We start from the raw sequence: 21,662 nt of genomic DNA, 5'->3' as shown, positions 1-21,662 counted from the left end.
GCTCGATCGGGTGGCTCTGCAACGGGGCCGGGCAGCGAGTCGGGAAGCAAAGAGAGAGAGAGAGGGTGGAGCACACAGGGCGCGGCCGGTACTTCGCAACCGGGCAGTGTTCGGACCTAAGAAGAGGGAGGGAAGTGTCCCAGAGGGTCCGCTCCACGACGGTAATGGTTCTTCAATTAACGGAGCAAATATTGAAGCACGATAGAAAAATAAAAATACCGCAGAGAGCGGCGTTGGCAGTAGCAATCGGGGAGGCGCGAAGACCATAGGGCGTCGCCATTACAGGATAGTAAAATAAATATAATCGCCAGCAACAGCGTTGGCAGCAGCGGCAGCGGCAGGAAAGCGCGGGAGGCGCCATCTTAACTCGGCGGGGAAGAAGGAAAAGCGCGGGAGGCGCCATTTTGATCCATCGGGGACGAAGGCAAAGCGCGGGAGGCGCCATCTTAGATTATCAAGATGCCAAAGACTGGCGATATCACTGCCTTCGATAATGCAATAGAAGACTGGACCACGTATGTGGAAAGAGTCGAGGTATATTGCGAGGCAAACGAAATAGCCGATGAGGAAAAAGGCATCGGTATTGCTAAATTTAATGGGCGCAAGAACGTACGGCCTATTGCGGGACCTGATTACTCCAGCCAAACCGAAGGCGAAGAGTTTTAATGAAATTGTTGTTATCCTACAGGAACACCTAAATCCTACACCACTGCTGATAGCAGAAAGATTTAAATTCCACAGGAGAAATCAGCATAAAAATGAGAGCAATGCTGATTACCTTACGGAACTACGCAAGCTATCAAAGCACTGCCAGTTCGGAGCAGGACTGGCAGATACCTTACGGCACAAATTTGCCTGTGGACTCCTGAGTGAAGGAACCCAGAAGAGGTTACTCTCAGAGAAAGAGCTGACGCTAGATAAGGCTTTCAGCGTGGCAGTATCATACGAAGCAGCAGCAAGGGGAGCTGCAGAAATACAACAAAAGCCACAGGAATACGGCACCCACGAAATGACACGGGGATTTGCAAAATGTTATTGCTGCGGCAGAACAAACCATGACCAGAAGGACTGCTGGTCCAAGGACAAAATATGCAGGCAATGCGGAAAGATGGGACACATTGCACGAGTTTGCAGGTCTGGGAAGAAGACCAATGACAACAAAAAGGCTACTAAGGGACCGTACAGGAAAGTACAAAAGATGACGGACAGTAGTTCCGAAGACCAGATGAGCGATAGTGAATCCGGGAACAAGAGACTAAGCTGTCTCAAACTTCACAACGTAATCGCAAAAGAGGATCACCGAACCATTTGGGTCACCCTCACGATAGCAGGGTCCCAAGTCAAAATGGAATTGGATACAGGATCAGCTCTAACCATCATGAATCGACAAGACTACGAGCGGCTATTCTCACACATACCCTTGAGAGAGACATCCATTGTCTTGAGGACGTATACGGGGCAAAAAGTGTACCCCAAAGGAAAAATAAGGGTGCCTGTCGAATACAACGGCAAGAAAATACGGAAATTGTATCTCTACATTCTGCAAGATGGTGGACCACCGTTATTGGGACGTGAATGGATCAGAAAGATAAGTTTAGACTGGCACTCCATTCAGGCACTGACGGTGGCTGGTTAAAAAGGATGACGACGTCACTCCTGGACGATTGTCAACAATCTTAGCTGACGCCAAAGAGGTATTTCAACAAGAACTGGGCACTCTTAAAGGCGTAACCGCCTCGATAAAAATAGAGGAGAATGCAATTCCCAAGTTTTTCAAAGCAAGACCGGTACCATATGCAATTCGCCCAGCCGTCGAGGCAGAGCTGGAGAATCTGGAGAAGGCAGGCGTGTTATCTAAGGTAGACTGGAGCGAGTGGGCGACACCCATCGTTCCTGTCATGAAGAAAACGTTAAACAATAAGTCTGAGGAGCCAAGGAAGGTTCGCATCTGTGGGGACTTCAAGGTGACGGTGAACCCAGTCCTTCACACAGTACAATATCCTCTTCCAAGGATAGAAGGTGTCTTCGCCTCACTATCTGGAGGGAAGCGTTTTACAAAAATTGACCTAGCACAAGCATATTTGCAGATGGAGGTTGAAGAATCCTCTAGGAAGTATCTCACGATAAACACTCACAAAGGTCTTTACCAGTATAATCGACTGGTATTCGGAGTAGCATCAGCTCCGGCGATATGGCAAAGAGCGATGGAACAAGTCCTGCAAGGGATTCGGGGACTCAGTGTTACTTGGACGACATCCTAGTGACAGGTGAAAATGACAGTGAACACCTTGCCAACCTAGAGCAGGTGCTCACTAGACTACGTGAACATGGGCTACGAGCCAATCACCCTAAGTGCGAGTTTTTTAAGAGACAGATATCGTATTGTGGCCACGTGATTGATGAAGAGGGGTTGCATAAGTCCCCTGACAAAATTGAAGTGGTAGTTAAGGCTCCAGCGCCTGAAAATGTGTCGCAACTGAGGTCATTCCTCGGATTGGTGAATTACTACCATAAGTTTTTGCCGAATTTGTCCACAATTCTGCATCCACTGAATGCCCTACTACGAACGGGAGTAGCATGGAAATGGAGCGATGAATGTAAGCGGGCCTTTCAGAAGAGTAAGGACCTAATCACTTCAAGAGAAGTATTGGCTCACTACAACCCATCACTACCAATAAGACTGGCGTGTGATGCGTCTCCCTACGGTGTTGGGGCGGTACTGTCACATAAATTCCTTGATGGTTCAGAGAGGCCGATAGCTTTTGCGTCACGCTCGTTAACTTCAGCCGAGCGTAACTACGCCCAGATTGACAGAGAGGCCCTCAGCCTGGTGTGGGGGGTGAAGAAGTTCAATCACTACCTGCACGGTCAGAAATTTACTCTACTAACTGACCATCAACCTCTCGTCTCCATTTTCAACCCTCAGAAGGGCGTACCGATAATGACGGCACAACGGCTACAGAGGTGGTCCCTTTTCCTAGGGGCACACCAATATGACATCGAGTACAAAGGAACTAAACAGCATGGGAATGCTGATGGATTGTCGCGCCTACCATTGCCGACGGTGGAAGAAGAACTGGCAGTGGATCCAGTGGAGTTATTCCACTCGTCTATAGTCGAATGTCTCCCTGTGACGAATGCAAACATAGAAAAGGAAACACGAAATGACCCGACACTCTCCTGGGTCTATGATTTAACGGTGAAGGGATGGCCAGCACATGGCGAACCACTGCTGCCAGCATTCTCGCCGAGAAGGGAACAGCTGTCCGTGTGCAGAGGAACCTTGATGTGTGGATCCAGAGTAGTAATTCCACCCAAATTGAAGGATAGAGTGCTCAATGAGCTTCATGAGGGTCATCTGGGTAGGTAAAAATGAAGAACTTAGCCAGAGCATTTGTGTGGTGGCCGGGAATCGCTAGAGAAATCGAAGAGATGACCAAGAGCTGTACAGGATGCCAGAAGGTCCAAAACGCCCCACCACAAGCCCCTCTACATCCATGGGAGTGGCCCTCATCTCCATGGCAAAGGGTGCACATTGATTTTGCTGGTCCCTTTATGGACTCGATGTTTTTAATTGCGGTGGATGCACATTCAAAGTGGTCAGAGGTAATAAAAATGTCCTCAACCACCACAGAAAAAACTATCACAGTCTTACGAACCATATTCGCCAGGAATGGGCTGCCTGAACAGATTTGCTCTGACAATGGACCACAGTTTGTGTCTGAAGAGTTCCGGAGGTTCTTAAAGAACAATGGTTTTAAGCATTACACATCCGCCCCATATCATCCAGCCACTAATGGATTGGCCGAGAGGTTTGTTCAAACATTCAAGAAGGCTATCAAGGCAATGTGTAATGAAGATATACCCCTACAACACAAGGTGGATAACTTCTTGTTTGCCTACCGGAATGCGACACATGCGGTTACCAACCAAACTCCAGCCATGATGTTCTTCAATCGAAGATTACGATGCCGCTTGGATTTGGTTAAGCCAAACGTCAGAAGAGATGTGGAGAACAGGCAGTTTCAGAATATGAATGAAAGGCCGACCAGGAGTTTTAAGATAGGTCAACCAGTTTTGGCCCGGGACTACTGCACATAGAAATGGCAGCCAGGAACAATCTGTACACGGCAAGGACCTCTAATGTATACCGTGGACGTTGGAGAGAGCATTGTAAGACGCCATGCTGACCAGATTCTAGAGTCACTGGAAAACGTCAACTCCACACCACGATCTGATACACCTGGCGATGAAACCGAAGTACCAATTGCATCTACTGCAGAATCGGTGAAATTGGAAGCAGACGAACCAAACAACGACATTGATCCCGACGCAACCTTGCCAGAAGAACCTGATATCCCAAAGAGGCGTTATCCAGACAGAATCAGGAAGCCTCCTCAAAGACTGAACTTATAATTGCTTAACTTCAACCAATGTATCTAGCAACCGTAATTGTAATTGTAATTAGTTATTATTTAGTTGGTAAATGAATGTTATGTACTGTTTATCTAAAAGGGGAGGAATTGTTGTGTATGTACCTTTAAGGGAATAACTGGTCTCAGACTGCAGTACCGGCAGTGACCACCCCTGTATAAAAGGCCCTAGCAGGCTTCTGTAGTTTCAGTTTCCAGGTTGTCTCCATTCAGTAAAGACTTGTTATAATCAACTCCTGCACTCCGTGTCTCAATTATACACGGACATAATAAGGACAGTATAGATGGAACCCACCTTTGTATCTGACACACCTTAAATCTAGTGCTAGTCCGTGTCAGGAAACATTCCATTCCCTTGGATTGTCCCAAGAATCTTTCCAGGACCTTTAAAAGCATTTCTATTCTCTCCTCAAAAAACTGCTGAATATACTTCCACTTTTTACCTTTTTGAATAAAAACAAAAACTGAACATTTTCTTCTGATGCATGAATTACCTGAATCCAAACAGGTTCTTTTGTAGGTCCTGGAGCGGTCAGATTTTCCAGGTTCCCATTTCTTTCATACTTAAATGTTGTTCCTGCTGCATTGTAGTCTCCATTCCACTGGATAATAAACCCTCCATTGAGGAAATATTTCTCTGGGTCTTCACTTCTTAAGGCCAAGAAATTCCCCGCTTCAGCTATCTCTTCCACCCGAATATCTCGTGCTCCTTCAGGAATCAGACCCACATCTACATAACCTGTAAACAGAAGAGAATGAAAGTTTAGACAGACAAATCAATAGTTCATTAGCATTTTTGTACGATTGTTTGTAAACTGACTCCACCAATGTCATATGCTGCAATGATGGGCAGTCCAAACCAATTCATTTCTCATAATAGATGCCTCCAACTATGGTCTCTTGTGCAACCCCTTTGCCCCACCATGGTGGCCATGCCTTCAGCCGTCTACAGCCCTAAGCTCTGGAATTCCCGCCCTAAACCTCACTGCCTCTCCTCCTTTAAAACGCTCCTTAAACCTCACCTATTTGACCCAGCTTTTGGCCACCTGTCCTAGTGTCTCCTTCTTTGGCTTGGTGTCAATATTTGTCTGATTGCGCTCCTGTGAAGCCTCTTGGGATGCTTCACTATGTTAAAGGCGCTATATAAATGCAAGTTGTTGTTTTGTATGACTCCGTGTATGGGGTCTGGCAGCTATATAAATGGGATTTGCCACCAATATAAAACATCTTTAGTGCATAGATGTGTTATATGAATACCAATGTGCGCTTTTATACCGTTCACTGTAGATACAGGTTGATTTCAGATTCCCTGCTCTCATCTACAAGCTCCACAATGGCACTGCTCCCGCTGCCTCTGCATGTTTCTCCAACACTTATCCCAGCTTGCCCATCTGTGCCTCATACCTTTTTACTACTGTGCAACCCCCCCATGCCCCAATCTGCTGTAAGTTGGTTTGTCAGTTATACAAGTAGTTTACAACAAAGCGCTATACTCACCCCTTTGCAAAGCATCATGGGAAAGCTCCCCTGATAAGAGCAAGCTGTTGTTGTTCTTAATGAACAATGAATTAGTAGTATATAATCTGGGCTGATGGTCTGCCAGTACGGTGTTTGCCATCAGTAGCAATCCAGGGGAGAAATTCGGTATCGGCCCGTTTGGGCACTAACTTTTAAAAATTGAAATAATTAGCGCCAGGTGCTGATGCTTTTCAACTTTTAAAAAATTTGGGGTTTGCGCTCCAGAAAGGAAGTGGAGTGCTAAATGAAGTGCTCCACTTCCTTCCTGGAGCGCTACAGGCAGCAGGCGAGCGGTAGGTGAGCAGCGTTGCACAATGGGCCGTGCAGCTCTCCCGCGTTGGAAGATTCCTTCCTGTTGAATCCGTGATTCTTAAAGTATGGTGTTTTCCAATAACTAGACAGAGGCTGTAAATTAACAATCAACAGGTGTTTACTGGAGGAGGGTAGTCTAAAGACTAACAGTACAGATGCCTGCTCAAGGCTTATATACAGGTGTGGTCACTGCCGGTACTGCAGTATACAGGAGCTGTAAAAGTAGTTCTCTCTTAAAGGTACATACACTACAATTCCTCCCCTTTTAGATTAACAGTACCCATAACATTCAAATAACAGTTAACACTTTAACATGCACATTTAACTGAAATAGTCCATTTATAGATTCAGTCTTTGGGGCGGCTTCCTGATCCTTTCTGGATAGCGCCTTTCCTGAGTGTCTTGTTCTTGGTGCGGAGGCAATTCTGGCCCCCTTTCGTCGGTTAGTTCATCAGTTTCCGCTGCTACTGTTTCTGGGGTAGATGCTACCGGTATGTCGGGTTCATCCCCAGATACGCGAGACATGGGGTTGACTCGTTCCTGTGACACTAGGATCTGGTCGACGTGGCGTCTCACAATGTTCTCCCCGACATCCACTGTGTACATTAGTGGCCTCTGCCGTGTGCATATCGTTCCGGGTTGCCATTTCTCTGTTCGGTAGTCGCGGGACAAGACTGGTTGTCCTACATTGAAGCTCCTTGTCGGCTTCTCATTGATGTGCTGGAATTGCTTATCCTCAACACTTCTTCGCACATTTGGTCTGAGCAAATCCAGACGAGATCTCAACCTTCGGTTAAAGAACATCATGGCCAGGGTCTGGTTGGTAACTGCATGTGTCGCATTTCTGTAGGCTAACAGGAAATTGTCCACCTTATGCTGTAGTGGAATGTCATCATCGCACATGGCACTTATCGCCTTTTTAAAGGTTTGTACGAACCTCTCAGCCAATCCATTTGTGGCTGGATGATATGGGGCGGATGTGTAATGCCTTACCCCATTCCTTCTCATAAATTTCTGAAACTCTTCGGACACAAACTGTGGTCCGTTATCAGAGCAAATCTGCTCTGGCAAGCCGTTCCTGGCAAATATGGTCCGTAGGACTGCAATCGTTTTCTCTGTAGTGGTGGAGGACATTTTGATCACCTCAAGCCATTTCGAGTGCGCATCCATGGCTGTTAAGAACATTGAGTCCATGAATGGACCAGCAAAATCAATATGCACCCATTGCCATGGAGAGGAGGGCCACTCCCATGGGTGTAGAGGGGCATGTGGTGGTGCATTTTGGACCTTCTGGCATCCTGAGCAGCTCCTTGTTAGGTCCTCGATTTGTTGATCGATCCCCGGCCACCACACATAAGCCCTAGCAAGGCTTTTCATTTTCACCCCTCCCAGATGGCCTTCGTGAAGCTCATTGAGCACTCTCTCCCTTAACTTGGGTGGAATTACCACTCGGGATCCACACATCACTGTCCCCTGGCATACTGACAGCTGTTCTCTTCTGGATGAGAATGCTGGCAACAGTGAGTCGCCATGTGTTGGCCATCCCTTCACCGTCAAATCATATACCCGAGACAGTGTCGGATCATTGCAGGTCTCCTTCTCTATATCCGCGTTAGTTACTGGCAAGCGTTCAATTATCGACAAATAAAATATTCCGATAGGGTCCACTGCTGGTGCTTCCTCCACAGTAGGCAGTGGCAGGCATGAAAGCCCATCAGCATTTCCATGCTGTTTCGTGCCCTTATACTCTATTTCATATTGGTTCGCCCCTAGAAAAAAGGGACCATCTTTGTAGCCGTTGTGCAGTCATCACCGGAACGCCCTTCTTTGGATTAAAGATGGAGACAAGTGGTTGGTGGTCAGTCAGCAAGGTGAACTTCTGCCCATGCAGATAGTGGTTGAATTTTTTTACTCCCCATACTAGGCTGAGGGCCTCCCTGTCAATCTGGGCGCAGTTGCGCTCGGCTGAGGTTAGTGACCGAGACACAAAGGCTACTGGCCTCTCCAACCCGTCTGGGAATTTGTGCAACAGCACCGCTCCAATACCATAGGGTGATGCATCACACGCCAACCGAATTGGTAGTGCTGGGTTGAAATGGGCCAACACCTCTTTTGATGTGATCAATTCTTTGCACTTCTGGAAAGCTCGTTTACATTCGTCATTCCACTTCCATGATACCCCCGTTTGCAGTAGGGTGTTCAGTGGGTGTAATACTGTAGACAAATTTGGTAAGAACTTATGGTGTTAGTTCACCAGCCCGAGGAACGACCTCAGTTGAGACACATTTTCCGGTGCTAGAGCCTTGACTACTGCCTCAATCTTTTCAGGGGACTTATGTAACCCCTCTTCATCAATAACGTGGCCACAATACGAGATCTGCTTCTGAAAAAACTCGCACTTGTGGCGATTAGCTCAGAGCCCATATTCCTTTAATCTAGTGAGCACCTTCTCCAGGTTGGCGAGGTGATCACTGTCATTTTTGCCCGTGACCAGGGTGTCGTCCAAATAACACTGGGTCCCAGGAATCCCTTGCAGGACTTGATCCATTGCCCTTTGCCAAATAGCCGGAGCCGATGCTACCCCAAACACCAGCCGGTTGTATTTGTAGAGACCTTTATGAGTGTTGATCGTGAGGTATTGTTTCGAGGCTTCTTCTACCTCCATTTGCAGGTACGCCTGGGCCAGATCTATCTTAGTGAAGCATTTACCTCCAGATAGCGAGGCGAAAATATCTTCAATCCGTGGAAGCGGATATTGTACCGTGTGAAGGATTGGGTTCACTGTCACCTTAAAATCCCCACAGATGCGGACCTTCTTTGGTTCCCCAGGCGTATTACTCAACGACCTCTTCAGTACAGGAGTGATGGGTGTAGCCCACTCGCTCCAGTCCACTTTGGACAGTACTCCTGAACGTTCCAAACCTTCCAGCTCTGCTTCGACGGCTGGTCGGATCGCATAAGGCACCGGTCTGGCCTTAAAAAACTTTGGGCTTGCATTTTCCTCTATTTTAATCGTCGCTGTTATGCCTTTTAGTGTTCCGAGTCCCTCCTGGAACACTTCTTGTGCATCAGTTAGCATTTTTGACAGTCGTCCAGGTGTGATGTCATCATCCTTTTTGGCCTCAACCTTCAGTGCCTGTATGGAATGCCAATCTAATTGTATCTTCTGGATCCATTCCCGTCCTAGTAGTGGTGGTCCTCCATCTGGCAATACATATAGGTCCATTTTTGGTATTTCCTGGCCTTTGTATATCACGTTCACCCTTATTTTTCCTTTGGGGTAGATTCTTTGCCCCGTGTATGTCTTCAAGACAATCTCTGTAGCTTTCAAGGGTATATGTGAGAATAGCCGCTTGTAGACCCTTCGGTTTATGACTGTTAGGGCTGATCCTGTGTCCAATTCCATTTTCACTTGGACTCCGTCTATCTTGAGCGTGACCCAGATAGTCTGGTGATCCTCCATTTTGATTACCTTATATAGTTTCAGACAACCCAGCTCCTTGCTTCTGGAGTCTGTATCACTTTTCTATTCGTCTGAACTACTGTCCATCACCTCATGTACCTTTTTGTACTTCTCCTGTGGAGATTTCTTGCTGCTGGTTTTCTTCCCTGACCTGCAGACTCTTGCTATGTGTCCTGCTTTTCCACACTGTCTGCACACTTGGTCCTTGAACCAACAATCCTTCTGGTCGTGTGTTGTTCTGCCGCAGCGATAACACTTCCCTGCTCCATATGACATTTCATTGGTGCCATATTCTTGCGGTCTCCGTTGTATCTCTGCAGCGCCCCGTGCGGCTGCTTCGTGTGATACTGCCATGCTGAAAGCCTTGTCCAGCGTAAGATCCTTTTCTGATAGAAGCCGTTTCTGGGTTCCTTCACTTTGAAGCCCACACACAAACTTGTCCCTTAACGTATCTGCTAGTCCCATTCCAAACTGGCAGTGTTTCGATAGCTTGCGCAGTTCCGTTAAATACTCAGCATTACTTTCGTCTTTATGCTGGTTCCTTTTGTGGAACTTAAAATCTTTCTGCTATCAGCAGCGGTGTGAGGTTTAAGTGGTCCTGTAGGATTTCCACTATGCTTTTGAAATCCTTATCCACTGGCTTCTCTGGGGTTATTAGGTTTCGCAGTAACCCATAAGCTTTTGCACCCATGGAATTCAACAAAACCAGTGTTTTCCTAGCATCTGGCACTTAATTCGCCTTGCAGTACACTTCAATGCGTTCTACATATGTCGTCCAATCTTCGACTTCATTGTCGAACGCATTGACACTGCCATGCTTCAGCATCCCTGGGTGTGGTTAAACTGTCTAAAGTGGCGTCTCCCGCGCTCTCCCTTCTTCTTTGCTGGCTCAAAATGGCGTCTCCCGTGCTTTCCTTTCTTCCCACGCTCGCCCTTCTTCTCCGCTGCGGCTTCTAAAATGGCGTCTCCCGCGCTCTCCCTTCTTTTCCGCGGCTCAAATGGCGTCTCCCACGCTTCCTTTCTTTCCCCGCGGACGCTGCTCAGCCCTTGAACCCCGGCTGTGCTCTGCGCGTTCTCCTGTGCGCCTCTCTCGTTGCCGCCGCTCGGTCCTGAACCCCGGCTGTGCTTTACCCTCTCTCTCTTTTTGCTTTCCGTCGATGCCGCTCGGTCTTCAACCCCCGGCTGCGCCCTGTGCGCTTCACCCTCTCTCTTACCCCGTCGACGCTGCTCGGCCTTTTCTGTGCCGTCGGTCGGCTCCAGCCGCCGCTGTCCGGGAAGGTTCTGCGCTGCACCTGTTGCCAGTCTGTTGCTGGATCGTCGTGGCTGGAGAACCAAGCCCAGCTCTCAACAGCCTCCCCTGCGATGTTCACTCTCTGCCGGATGACTGGGCGGTTGCTCGTGGTCGACGCCCGTGCTTCTGGCCCCGACTTTCTTCCACCGTCCTCCCGGAGCGAATCCTTGAAAGGAAATGCAGAGTTGCAGGTAGATTCGAATCGACCTCGTCGCCACTGTTGAATCCGTGATTCTTAAAGTATGGTGTTTTCCAATAACTAGATGGAGGCTGTAAATTAACAATCAACAGGTGTTTACTGGAGGAGGGTAGTCTAAAGACTAACAGTACAGATGCCTGCTCAAGGCTTATATACAGGTGTGGTCACTGCCGGTACTGCAGTATACAGGAGCTGTAAAAGTAGTTCTCTCTTAAAGGTACATACACTATACTTCCCTCCCTTAAAGGGAAGGGCCATCGCTGCAGGCTCTGCAAGGGGAAAACTTACCTGGTCCCTGACAGCAGCTGTGATCCGGCCCGATCAGCCCGATGCATTGCAGCAGAGTGCCGGGCTGATCGATCGCTGGTGAAGACAAATGAAAAAAAAAGAGAAAGAGCATTTCAGAATTTTTTTTACTTACCTCGGCCACCTCGCCTTTAAGTATCACCCCCGAAGCGCCCGACCTCCCGATGAACGCCTCCTGCAGCTGCCGGTGTTTTCTCCTGGCGATGCTGTAGGGGGCGGAACCGAAGTTCGGGTCCGGGGTGCTATCGGGGTGATGTGCACGGCGATGACGTCACGATCTCCAGGTGAAGGACATCGGGGCGCAACGCCATACCGCCGCTGCAAACCTCCCGCCGAATACAGCGGCAGTCGATCTTCTCGTCGTGCCCAGGCGGTAAGTGCTTAGCGCCCCGTTATCGCCCCCCGGATGTGATAACGGGAGGTGCTAAGGAGGCCAATTTTTAGGCCCAACGGCATACAGCAGTATCCTGTCCTTTTTCCAGTGAATATCCTAATGGTAAAAGGTTTTAGTTTAAGTGCTACGATGTGTGCACCAGAAACCTCCAGGGCTGAGCCTGCAGGTTCCCCATTAAAATATTTTGGCAGGTGCCTGTACAGTAGGGCTGTATATCTTTATAAGTGAGCTGAAAAATACGTGCATTTAAAAACAATCTTTGAGAGTCCAGGTCACTCTCGCTTGTTTTCACTGAGATACTGGCCCACCAGCGGATTACCAGGTCAGACATGAGGAAACTCCTGGCCTGGGATTGCCCGCCCCCAATCATGGGCCCTCTGATGTGGGTGACCTTGTTTGAATGGAGAAGTTGTTCAGTGGTTTCTATTTCTTTGTTTCTTATAATATCTGCTTTATTCTTATGTTTATACATTATTCATGTAAATGTGTTTGTTTTTATTTTATTTACATTTTATCTCTCAGTGAAATGGTACCTCCCTCCACCCCTTTCATGGTCCATCTATAGTTTCTGGTTTTCTGTTAATAGTTGAATGGCTGGGCTTTGTTTCATTTTGTTTTATTATTTTTGAATCATTGTTAAAATCAATGAAGAAAGCTGCAAAATGACGATGAGAAGTGGGAGCTCTCCAGGACACTGAGAGACCGTGAGGCACAACCCAGCTGCTGGAGGCCACGAGACACAGCGGCAAAATTGTTGATGAGGGTTTTCTTCAGGAGTAAGTCAGCACACACTTGTAAATTGAAGTAATATTTCCCTTTCATCAAAGTTAAATCAATGATGGAAAATGAAAATGGTGGCCTGAGCTGAGTAACTCGCCATAGTGCTACCATTAGTGAGAGGAATGAATAGCAGGCATTACAATTTTGTGGATCAAAAGAAGCAGCATTACCTCTAGGTGTTACAAAATATCAGAAAAGCATTATTAAATTATGCCAATGGGAAATATGTATGAGAGAGAACAATTTAAGAATTTTAATATATTATAGATAGATAAAAGGCTGCAATTTAGCATTTTGCAGTGCTTCTCTACTCTCGACATTTCCGATTTCTGCTTCATTATTCCACATGTTCGGAAAGCAAACAGACTGAACTTTGGGCTGTTTCATCCACCAGATGGCAGATAGGAAAAGGAAACATTCCTTTTGACTTTAATGAGAGCTGATTTAATGAATCACATTAGTATTAGGTTCTGCAGTTTTCTGTTAAACGAGAATCAATCCAGTCATTTGTGCTTTGACCTTATTTTTTCGAAAGTGGCTCTTAGGTTTCCTCATCCAAACCTGGCAACTTCAGTGAGATTCAGAACGTCAGCAGTCATTTTCTTGAGATGTTGTACTGTGCACTGCTTACCTCAAGATTTGGCACATACATGCTATGATGACAAAGAGCAGTTCCTTATTTACAGTTAAGTCACCATGGCTGTTCTTTGTAACAAAGCTGTATGAAAAGTCTGCAGTGGTATTTATTTAGCACAGTGAGTCGAACGGGGAGTCAAAGGGGTGGCAATTGGTATTTAGTCATTAGTAGTAGTAGCACTAAGCTTTAGACTTCTTCTACATATATATGTGTGCAGCACGACTTCTGAATTTGGGTGCCAGTTGTTTTAAATGTTTGCCAAATGAAAACCGATATAACTGTAGGAAGTTTCTTTGGACTAGAAAAGCAGTCTAGCATTCTGATAGTCCCAATCTTTTTTTTATTCATTCCTGTGATGTGGGCGTCGCTGGCAAGGCCAGTATTTATTGCCCACCCCTAATTGCCCTTGAGAAGGTGGTGGTGAGCCGCCTTCTTGAACCGCTGCAGTCCATGTGGTGAAGGTACTCCCACAGTGCTGTTAGGGAGGGAGTTCCAGGATTTTGACCCAGCGACGATGAAGGATCGGCGATATATTGCCAAGTCAGGATGGTGTGTGACTTGGAGAGGAACTTGGAGGTGATGGTGTTCACATGCGCCTGCTGTCCTTGTCCTTCTAGGTGGTAGAGGTCGTGGGTTTGGGAGGTGCTATCGAAGAAGCCTTGGCGAGTTGCTGCAGGTAATCTTGTAGATGGTACACACTGCAGCCAAGGTGGAGGGAGTGAGTGTTTAAGGTGGTGGATGGGGTGCCAATCAAACGGGCTGCTTTGTACTGGATGGTGTCGAGCTTCTTGAGTATTGTTGGAGCTGCACTCATCCAGGCAAGTGGAGAGTGTTCCATTACACTCCTGACTTGTGCCTTGTAGATGGGGGAAAGGCTTTGGGGAGTCAGGAGGAGAGACACTCGCCACAGAACACTCAGCCTCTGACCTGTTCTTGTAGCCACAGTATTTATTTGGCTGGACCAGTTAAGTTTCTGGTCAATGGTGACCCCCAGGATGTTGACGGTGGGGGATTCAGCGATGATAATAATGCTGAAAATCAAGAGGTGGTGGTTAGACGCTCTCTTGTTGGAGATATTCATTGCCTGGCACTTTTGTGGCACAAATGCTGCTTGCCACTAATCAGCCCAAGTCTGAATGTCATCCAGGTATTGCTGCTTGCAGGCATGGATTGGTTCATTATCTGAGGAGTTGCAAATGGAACTGAACACTATGCAATCATCAGCGAACATCCCCACTTCTGATCTTATGATGGAAGGAAGGTCACTGATGAAACAGCTGAAGATGGTTGGGCCTAGGACACTACCCTGAGGAACTCCTGCAGCGATGTCCTGGGGCTGAGATAATTGGCCTCTAACAACCACAACCATCTTCCTTTGTGCTAGGTATGATTCCAGCCAGTGGAGACTTGTTCCCCTGACTTCAATTTTACTAGGGCTCCTTGATGCCACACTTGGTCAAATGCTGCCTTGATGTCAAGGGCAGTCACTCTTACCTCACCTCTGGAATTCAGCTCTTTTGTCCATGTTTGGATCAAGGCTGTAATGAGGCCTGGAGCCGTGAGAAGGTTATTGGTGAGTAAGTGCCGCTTGATAGCACTGTTGACAACACCTTCCATCACTTTGCTGATGATTGAGAGTAAACTGATGGGGTGATAATTGGCCGGATTGGATTTTTCAGATTTTGTGGACAGGACATACCTGGGCAATTTTCCACATTGTTGGGTAGATGCCAATATTGTAACTTTACTGGAACAGCTTAGCTAGTTCTGGAGCAGAAGTCTTCAGCACGACAGTCGGGATGTTGTTGGGGCCCATAGCCTTTGTAGTGTCCAGTGCGCTCAGCCATTTCTTGCTATCACGTGGAGTGAATCAAATTGGCTGAAGACTGGCTTCTGTGATGGTGGGGACATCAGGAGGAGGCCAAGAGGAATCATCCACTCGGCACTTCTGGCTGAAGATGGTTGCAAACACTTCAGCCTTGTCTTTTGTACTTGTGTGCTGGGCTCTGCCATCATTGAGGATGGGAATAATCATGGAGCCTCCTCCTCCGTCAGTTGACCATTCACGATTGGATGTGGCAGGACTGCAGAGTTTTGATCTGATCCATTGGTTGTGGGATCGCTTAGCTTTGTCTATAGCATGCTGCTTTCATTGTTTAGCATGCATGTAGTCCTGTGTTGCAGCTTCCCCAGATTGGTACCTCATTTTTAGGTACACCTGGTGCTGCTCCTGGCATGCTCTTCTACATTCCTCATTGAACCAGGGTTGGTCCCCTGGCTTGATGTTAATGGTAGAGTGATGGATATGCCGGGCCATGAGGTCACAGATTGTGGTGGAATACAATTCTGCTGCTGCTGATGGCTCACAGCTCCTCATGGATGCCCAGTTTTGAGTTTTAGATCTGTTCTGAATCTATCCCATTTAGCATGGTGGTGGTACCACACAACACAATGGTGGGTGTCCTCAGTGTGAAGACGGGACTTTGTCTCCACAAGGACTGTGCGGTGGTCACTGCTACCAGTACTGTCATGGACAGATGCATCTGCGACAGGTAGGTTGGTGAGGACGAGGTTGAGTAGGTTTTTCCCTCGTGTTGGCTCTCTCACCACCTGCTGCGGGCCCAGTCTGGCAGCTATGTCCTTCAGGACTCGGCCAGCTCAGTCAGTAGTGATGTTACCGAGCCACTCTTGGTGATTGACATTGAAGTCCCCACCCAGGGTACATTCTGTGCCCTTGTTACCCTCAGTGCTTCTTCCAAGTGGTGTTCAAAATGGAGGAGTACTGATTCATCAGCTGAGGGAGCGCGGTAGATGGTAATCAGCAGGTTTCCTTGCACATGTTTGACCTGATGCCGTCAGACTTCATGTGGTCTGGAGTCAATGTAGAGGACTCTCAGGGCCACTCCCTCCCGACTGTATACCACTGTGCCGCCACCTCTGGTGGGTCTCTCCAGCCGGTGGGACAGGACATACCCAGGGATCGCGATGGAGGATTCTGGGACATTGGCTGAAGGGTATGATTCTGTGAGTATGACTATGTCAGGCTGTTGCTTGACTAGTCTGTGGGGCAGCTCTCCCAACTTTGGCACAGGTCCCCAGATGTTAGTGAGGAGGACTTTGCAGGGTCGACTGGGCTGGGTATGCCTTTGTCGTGTCCGAAGCCGGTTCTGAGGTCAATGCCTTGTAGTCCATCCAGTTTCATTCTTATTATTGTTTTTCATAGCAATTTGTAACAACTGAGTGACTTGCTAGGCCATTTCTGAGGGCAGTTAAGAGTTAATCACATTGCTGTGGGTCTGCAGTCACAGATAGGCCAGACCAGGTAAGGACGGCAGATTGCCTTCCCTAAAGGACAGATGGGTTTTTACGACAATCCGGTAGTTTCATGGTCACCATTACTGATACTAACTTTTTTTTCCAGATTTATTTAATTAACTGAATTTAAATTCCATGGTGGGATTTGAACTCGTGTCTCTGGATTATTATTCCAGGCCGCTGGGTTACTCATGTTCCCTCCTGCCCTCACATATGATTTTAGCTGTCACATATGATTAGGTCTGCTATTGGGGGAAGATGAAGGATGTGAGTATCTTTGGCGGAATTTTTCGGGGGTTCAGGGGGCACGTTTTGTGGCGGGTCAGCTGGGAAAATGTCTTTTTTTGACAGCGGGTAGGGAACTCGCTGTCAACCCGCCTCCTCGCTAGTCTCCCGGATGTCGGGTCTGTCATCGCAGAACAGACTCGACACCAAGCGGCGGGGAAGGCAATTTAGATAATTAGCTGGATTGTTAAGAGGCAATTAAGTAGTATTTTAAGCTTACCTTTAGATTTTTAGAGTTCACCAATGGCTTCCCCGCTGCTCGGGGATCATGTCAGGTAAGGAGGTCGGGTGTTGTGGGATGATTTACTAACTTGACAACTGCAAATGTTCTATAAAAGCTTCCATTTCATTGGTCTTCACTTTGCAAGGTTAGAAGCTGTTGCTTACTGCATTTGGAAGACAGATTGAGCTTTATGCAGGTTGCAAGTGTTTGGAGCAAACTCTCTATCCAGTGTCACCTCATTGGAACAACCTCTCTCACCATTTTCAGATCACTTCTGTCAACTCAACCTCACCTGCCAACTATTCCATCAGCATCGGTGCCCTTGAAACTATCTCACCTTGGTCCTCAGAATCCCACCACAATCAGCCCCAACACCAGCAGCACCAACCACACCAACCTCCTCTGCAATCAACTGATGCTGCACTGGACAGAGGGAATCAGCACCCGGCCACATTGCTGCCCAAGAGGCCTGGGATAACCTCACCATGGTCAGATTTACTTCACTTGACACTGAACACCCTGGCTGCCACATGATGCACAGGTTGGCACCACCCCACACCAACACCAAAAAACATCCCTACAATGTCCAAGCCATTCCTGTCACACTCATCACCATTGTGGGTGGTACCATTATGTCTCACCATTCACTGCAATTCACTAAGCCACTTCCAAAGATGCACACAAATATGTCCAAGAAAGAAAAGTGTTGAGAAAAATTTTTTCAATGTTTGACAGCACATTAACAGAAACTTCACATGAACATTGGCTAAAAGTGCCTACCCTTGTGTGTTGTTAATTGATATGATTGGACTAGGATGAGGGTGAGTGTGAGGGGTGGCTAGTGAGATGGGGATGTGATAATGTAGATAGGGATTGGTGGAGGTACAAGGTAAGTTGGTGTGAGTAAGGATGTGCAGGAGTAAAGTAGGGAAGGCAGAGTGATAGGGATGTGATGAGTGGCACAGCAGGATGAGATTGAGTGTGGCTTTGCAGTAACGTTTCGTGATCTACTGAGATCATTGAAAGATTTGCGCCACTGCAGCCTGCTTCTCCTGATGACATCCCTGCTTGTGTCCCTCTCTTGAGAGGTCTCTTCCGCCCATGGGAACAGAAGCGAACCTCCCTGCGTGCTGTGACTCCCTCCATAAGCATATGAAGGGAGTTATGGGAGGGCCTGGGTGCAGCCGTGCACCTCTGTGCAGTGTTTGTCAGTGTCTGCAGCACCTCAATGCTGTAGAACACTGACAGCAGAACTGTCAAAATCAATTTGCGCATGGTCCCTTTAAGGAAACTGGCTGATGACGCGTCATCAAGTGACATCATCAGACCCGCTTCCTTCAATTGGCCGGGAAACGTGCTGGGTGGTCTTAACAAGCCCAATCAGCGTAAAATTCTTTTCACAGAGCGGGATGGAGCCAGCAGCGGGGCGGACTTGCCTCGTTAGGCGAAATCGCAGCCTTTGGGCTGGATTTTGTCAATGGAGGCGACTTGGAGGCGGTACTGCTGCTTGTCGTGTCAATGTCCCGCCTCCACCCTCGCCTGACCATTCAGAGGGATTTTCCCCTGATTGAGCTTGTTAAGCCCGCCCTGCAGGTGCAGCAGGCCAATTAGGGAAGAAGTCACTGACAAATCACATCAACGTCAGATGTGCTATCTGTCAAGACTTCTTGAAAGAAGAAATGACAGCGTTTGTCAGCTCTGTGAAGCTGTCAAACACTGACATTCTCTTGAGTTTGATTCATTTTTGTGGCGAGGATTGAAAAAACATTGTAAAAAAGTAAATTTCAGATGTCTGATGAATGGAAGGGTCCATCAGCCATTACCTGAAATTGACAAGGTGGATGTCCACTCTCCCGATCCAGCACGGCTGAAGGCTACAGAAGTAAAAAAAGGTAAGTGTGTGGCGGAGCCACTAAGGGACTCCGATCAACTGTATATAATTCCCTTTAACAATATGTTAGCTACAGCCTGAGTCTGTATCTTTGTATATACTGTTTGCATGTACAGAGCGCGGTCCCTTTAAGAGCGCGGGCAAATGCGATGACGTCACGCCATTCATCACGTGATCCCCCACCGGTCGGAAAAACGTGATGACGTCATGACGCAAGCCACGGGACTGCCCAAGCAGTCCTCGTGGAGCTTCCGAACTGACTAGACCTGTATTCGTAGTTCTCGTGCATTTGTTTGTTAAACTCAGTTTGTTTTACATTAAATATCGTTTGTTCATCGCCTGAGTCGACCTCAGTCTCTTGATAGGAACTAGACATTCTACAAGTGAACACTTTTTTAAACTTATCACTCACCTTGCATACTTACCACACCACACTTGCACCCATCACTCACCTCTACACCTTACTTCCAGGTGCCTCCGACCGCCGCAGACCTCCTCCACGTCTCCTCCAACCCAGCGGGGTTCTCTGAGGTTGGGAAGCCTTCACCTGTGAAGGTAAAATGGCACTAATCCTTTCTCTGCCTGTTAACTACCTGTTAACAGGCAGTTAACAGGATTAAAAGCCGTTCCTGCCTCCAGGAGACGGGACCCGAAGCTGCACATCTTCCCGCCTCCTGGCAAAAGGGCACGGAGGCGGGATGGGGGCAGGTTTGCCACACGCCCCCAATTTCTCTGATTTTACGTGCTGTCCCGCCTCCATGACCACCTGATTGGGGCTTGGAAAATCGAGCCCTTTATGTCTGGAAAAACGTCGGCTCTCACTAAAGGAAACAGATCAGTTTCAAAGGACTGGAAGAGTGGAATAGCTCTTCCTGTAAAAGGAAGAACAGGAAAATAAAGACGCGAGAAAAACATTAAGGCATGTCTGGTGGCCACAGAGGAACTTAGAAATGCATTGGGCAGCTAGAAGGATGAGAGGGGAAGCTGGACAGCACACTATGTACTCAGGTGGGACTCAGATGCATATTCAACAGCTTGAAGCAACATCAGAGGCTTGGAGTACGAGCAGGAGATCAAAGACAAGACAGAGAAGGGGAGGGGCATGCGGTTAGAAGCATATACTTAGGGAAGACGATTGGAGGCATGAGCCAAGTAGAGGGAAAATATTCATGGGATTAGCAGCATCTGCTATACTTCCCAGTGAACTAAATCGTTGTTGAAATTTCCCTCCTGTTAAAGTGCAACTTGGGTGCACACATCACAGGCTGGATTTTCCTTTGAAAGTTTATAGCCAGCCTTTTGGCAGTTTTGGAGTACTAAATATGGTAAAATGGGGAAGTAAAACTTAGGGCAGGCACCACAGGTGCTGGGTTTGGCCATTGATTTTAACTGTTTGGGGCTTGGGAGGTTCTGTTAACAGTTTTCCCGACATATTAGGGTTGACTTTATATTGGGACAGAAATTGGGGCTGTGGGGGATCCGTAGTAGGTGGCAATCCTTCCAGTCCCCTGGAGCGTGAGACCCTGGAGCTTGTAACTCCCGGGCCTGATTTGCATGCCTCAATAATGACTCCCACCGAAAGCTGGAGGGAACGGCATCAACACCGATGGATGGGAGTGGAAAGTCACGGTGGACCAGGGACCCATAGAAACAGTATCTGGTAAGGTAAGTGAGGAAGGATGGGGATCAGCAAAGATCGTAAACAGGGGACGGGGAATGGGGGGAGCCCGGGGCAGAGGAGACCCAAGGTATCCTCATGGGACCAAGATGATCACTTCTTTACCTTAAAACGGTAAAAAAAATCTTACTAACTTAAAAAATATTGGGCATCATTTGAATAAATCCAGCGTGCTGCAGACGCCTACCACGCATCCCCAGGCAGCTCGCTGGTCCTTAAAGGACCGCTGGTTAAAACACTGTAGAACTGGAAGAAATAGTTGGAACTTGCGTGGCACAAGCTCTGCCTAATTTTTGACCAATTTGGGAATGGGACGTTAGGTCACTTCTTAACACATTCATGGGGCCTAATGCCTGTTTTAGGGTGACGCCATGGACACTTCTAGAGCACCCGAACCAATATGGCGTCAGACGTGTTTCAGACGCTGCTCGGTCGCAGGATGTTGGCCCCCTAAATCGGACCTGTGACATGTTTTTCTGCCTGGAAACCAGACACAAGGTCCAATTTCACCCCCTATATCTGTAGATGACAATGCAACAGGAAGCAATGCTTGAACCTTGTAATTTAACTCTTTAGGAAAAATGTAATCTAAAGGGTGATGTTGATTCACTATCATTCATCTCATTGAAACGTATAAAATTCTAACAGGACTAGAAAGACTAGATGCAGGAAAGATGTTCCCGATGGTCGGGGAGTCCAGAACCAGGGGTCACAGTCTAAGGATAAGGGGTAAGCCATTTAGGACTGAGATGAGGAGGAATTTCTTCACCCAGCGAGTGGTGAACCTGTGGAATTCTCTACCACAGAAGGCAGTTGAGGCCAATTCATTAAATATATTCAAGAAGGAGTTAGATATACTTCTTAAAGCTAAAGGGATCAAAGGATATGGGGAGAAGGCAGGGACAGGGTACTGAATTTGGATGATCAGCCATGATCG

The 21,662-nt window shown here is 47.5% G+C and overlaps 1 protein-coding gene across 1 annotated transcript in view; it reads right to left on the bottom strand.

The window, feature by feature from the left end:
- LOC147123535 (A disintegrin and metalloproteinase with thrombospondin motifs 12-like) overlaps positions 1-21,662 on the bottom strand; it is a 967,639-nt gene that overhangs the window by 259,102 nt on the left and 686,875 nt on the right. The window contains exon 15 of the mRNA XM_085974208.1: positions 4,928-5,172. Within this exon, the coding sequence (XP_085830334.1) occupies positions 4,928-5,172 (245 nt within the window). The remainder of the gene's footprint in view (positions 1-4,927; positions 5,173-21,662) is intronic.

Source organism: Somniosus microcephalus, chromosome 2 (assembly GCF_052327205.1).
Source record: "Somniosus microcephalus isolate GS21.2 chromosome 2, FLI_Smic_1.0, whole genome shotgun sequence".
Classification (NCBI taxonomy): Eukaryota; Metazoa; Chordata; class Chondrichthyes; order Squaliformes; family Somniosidae; genus Somniosus; species Somniosus microcephalus.
This window is presented reverse-complemented; position numbering and strand designations above follow the sequence as displayed.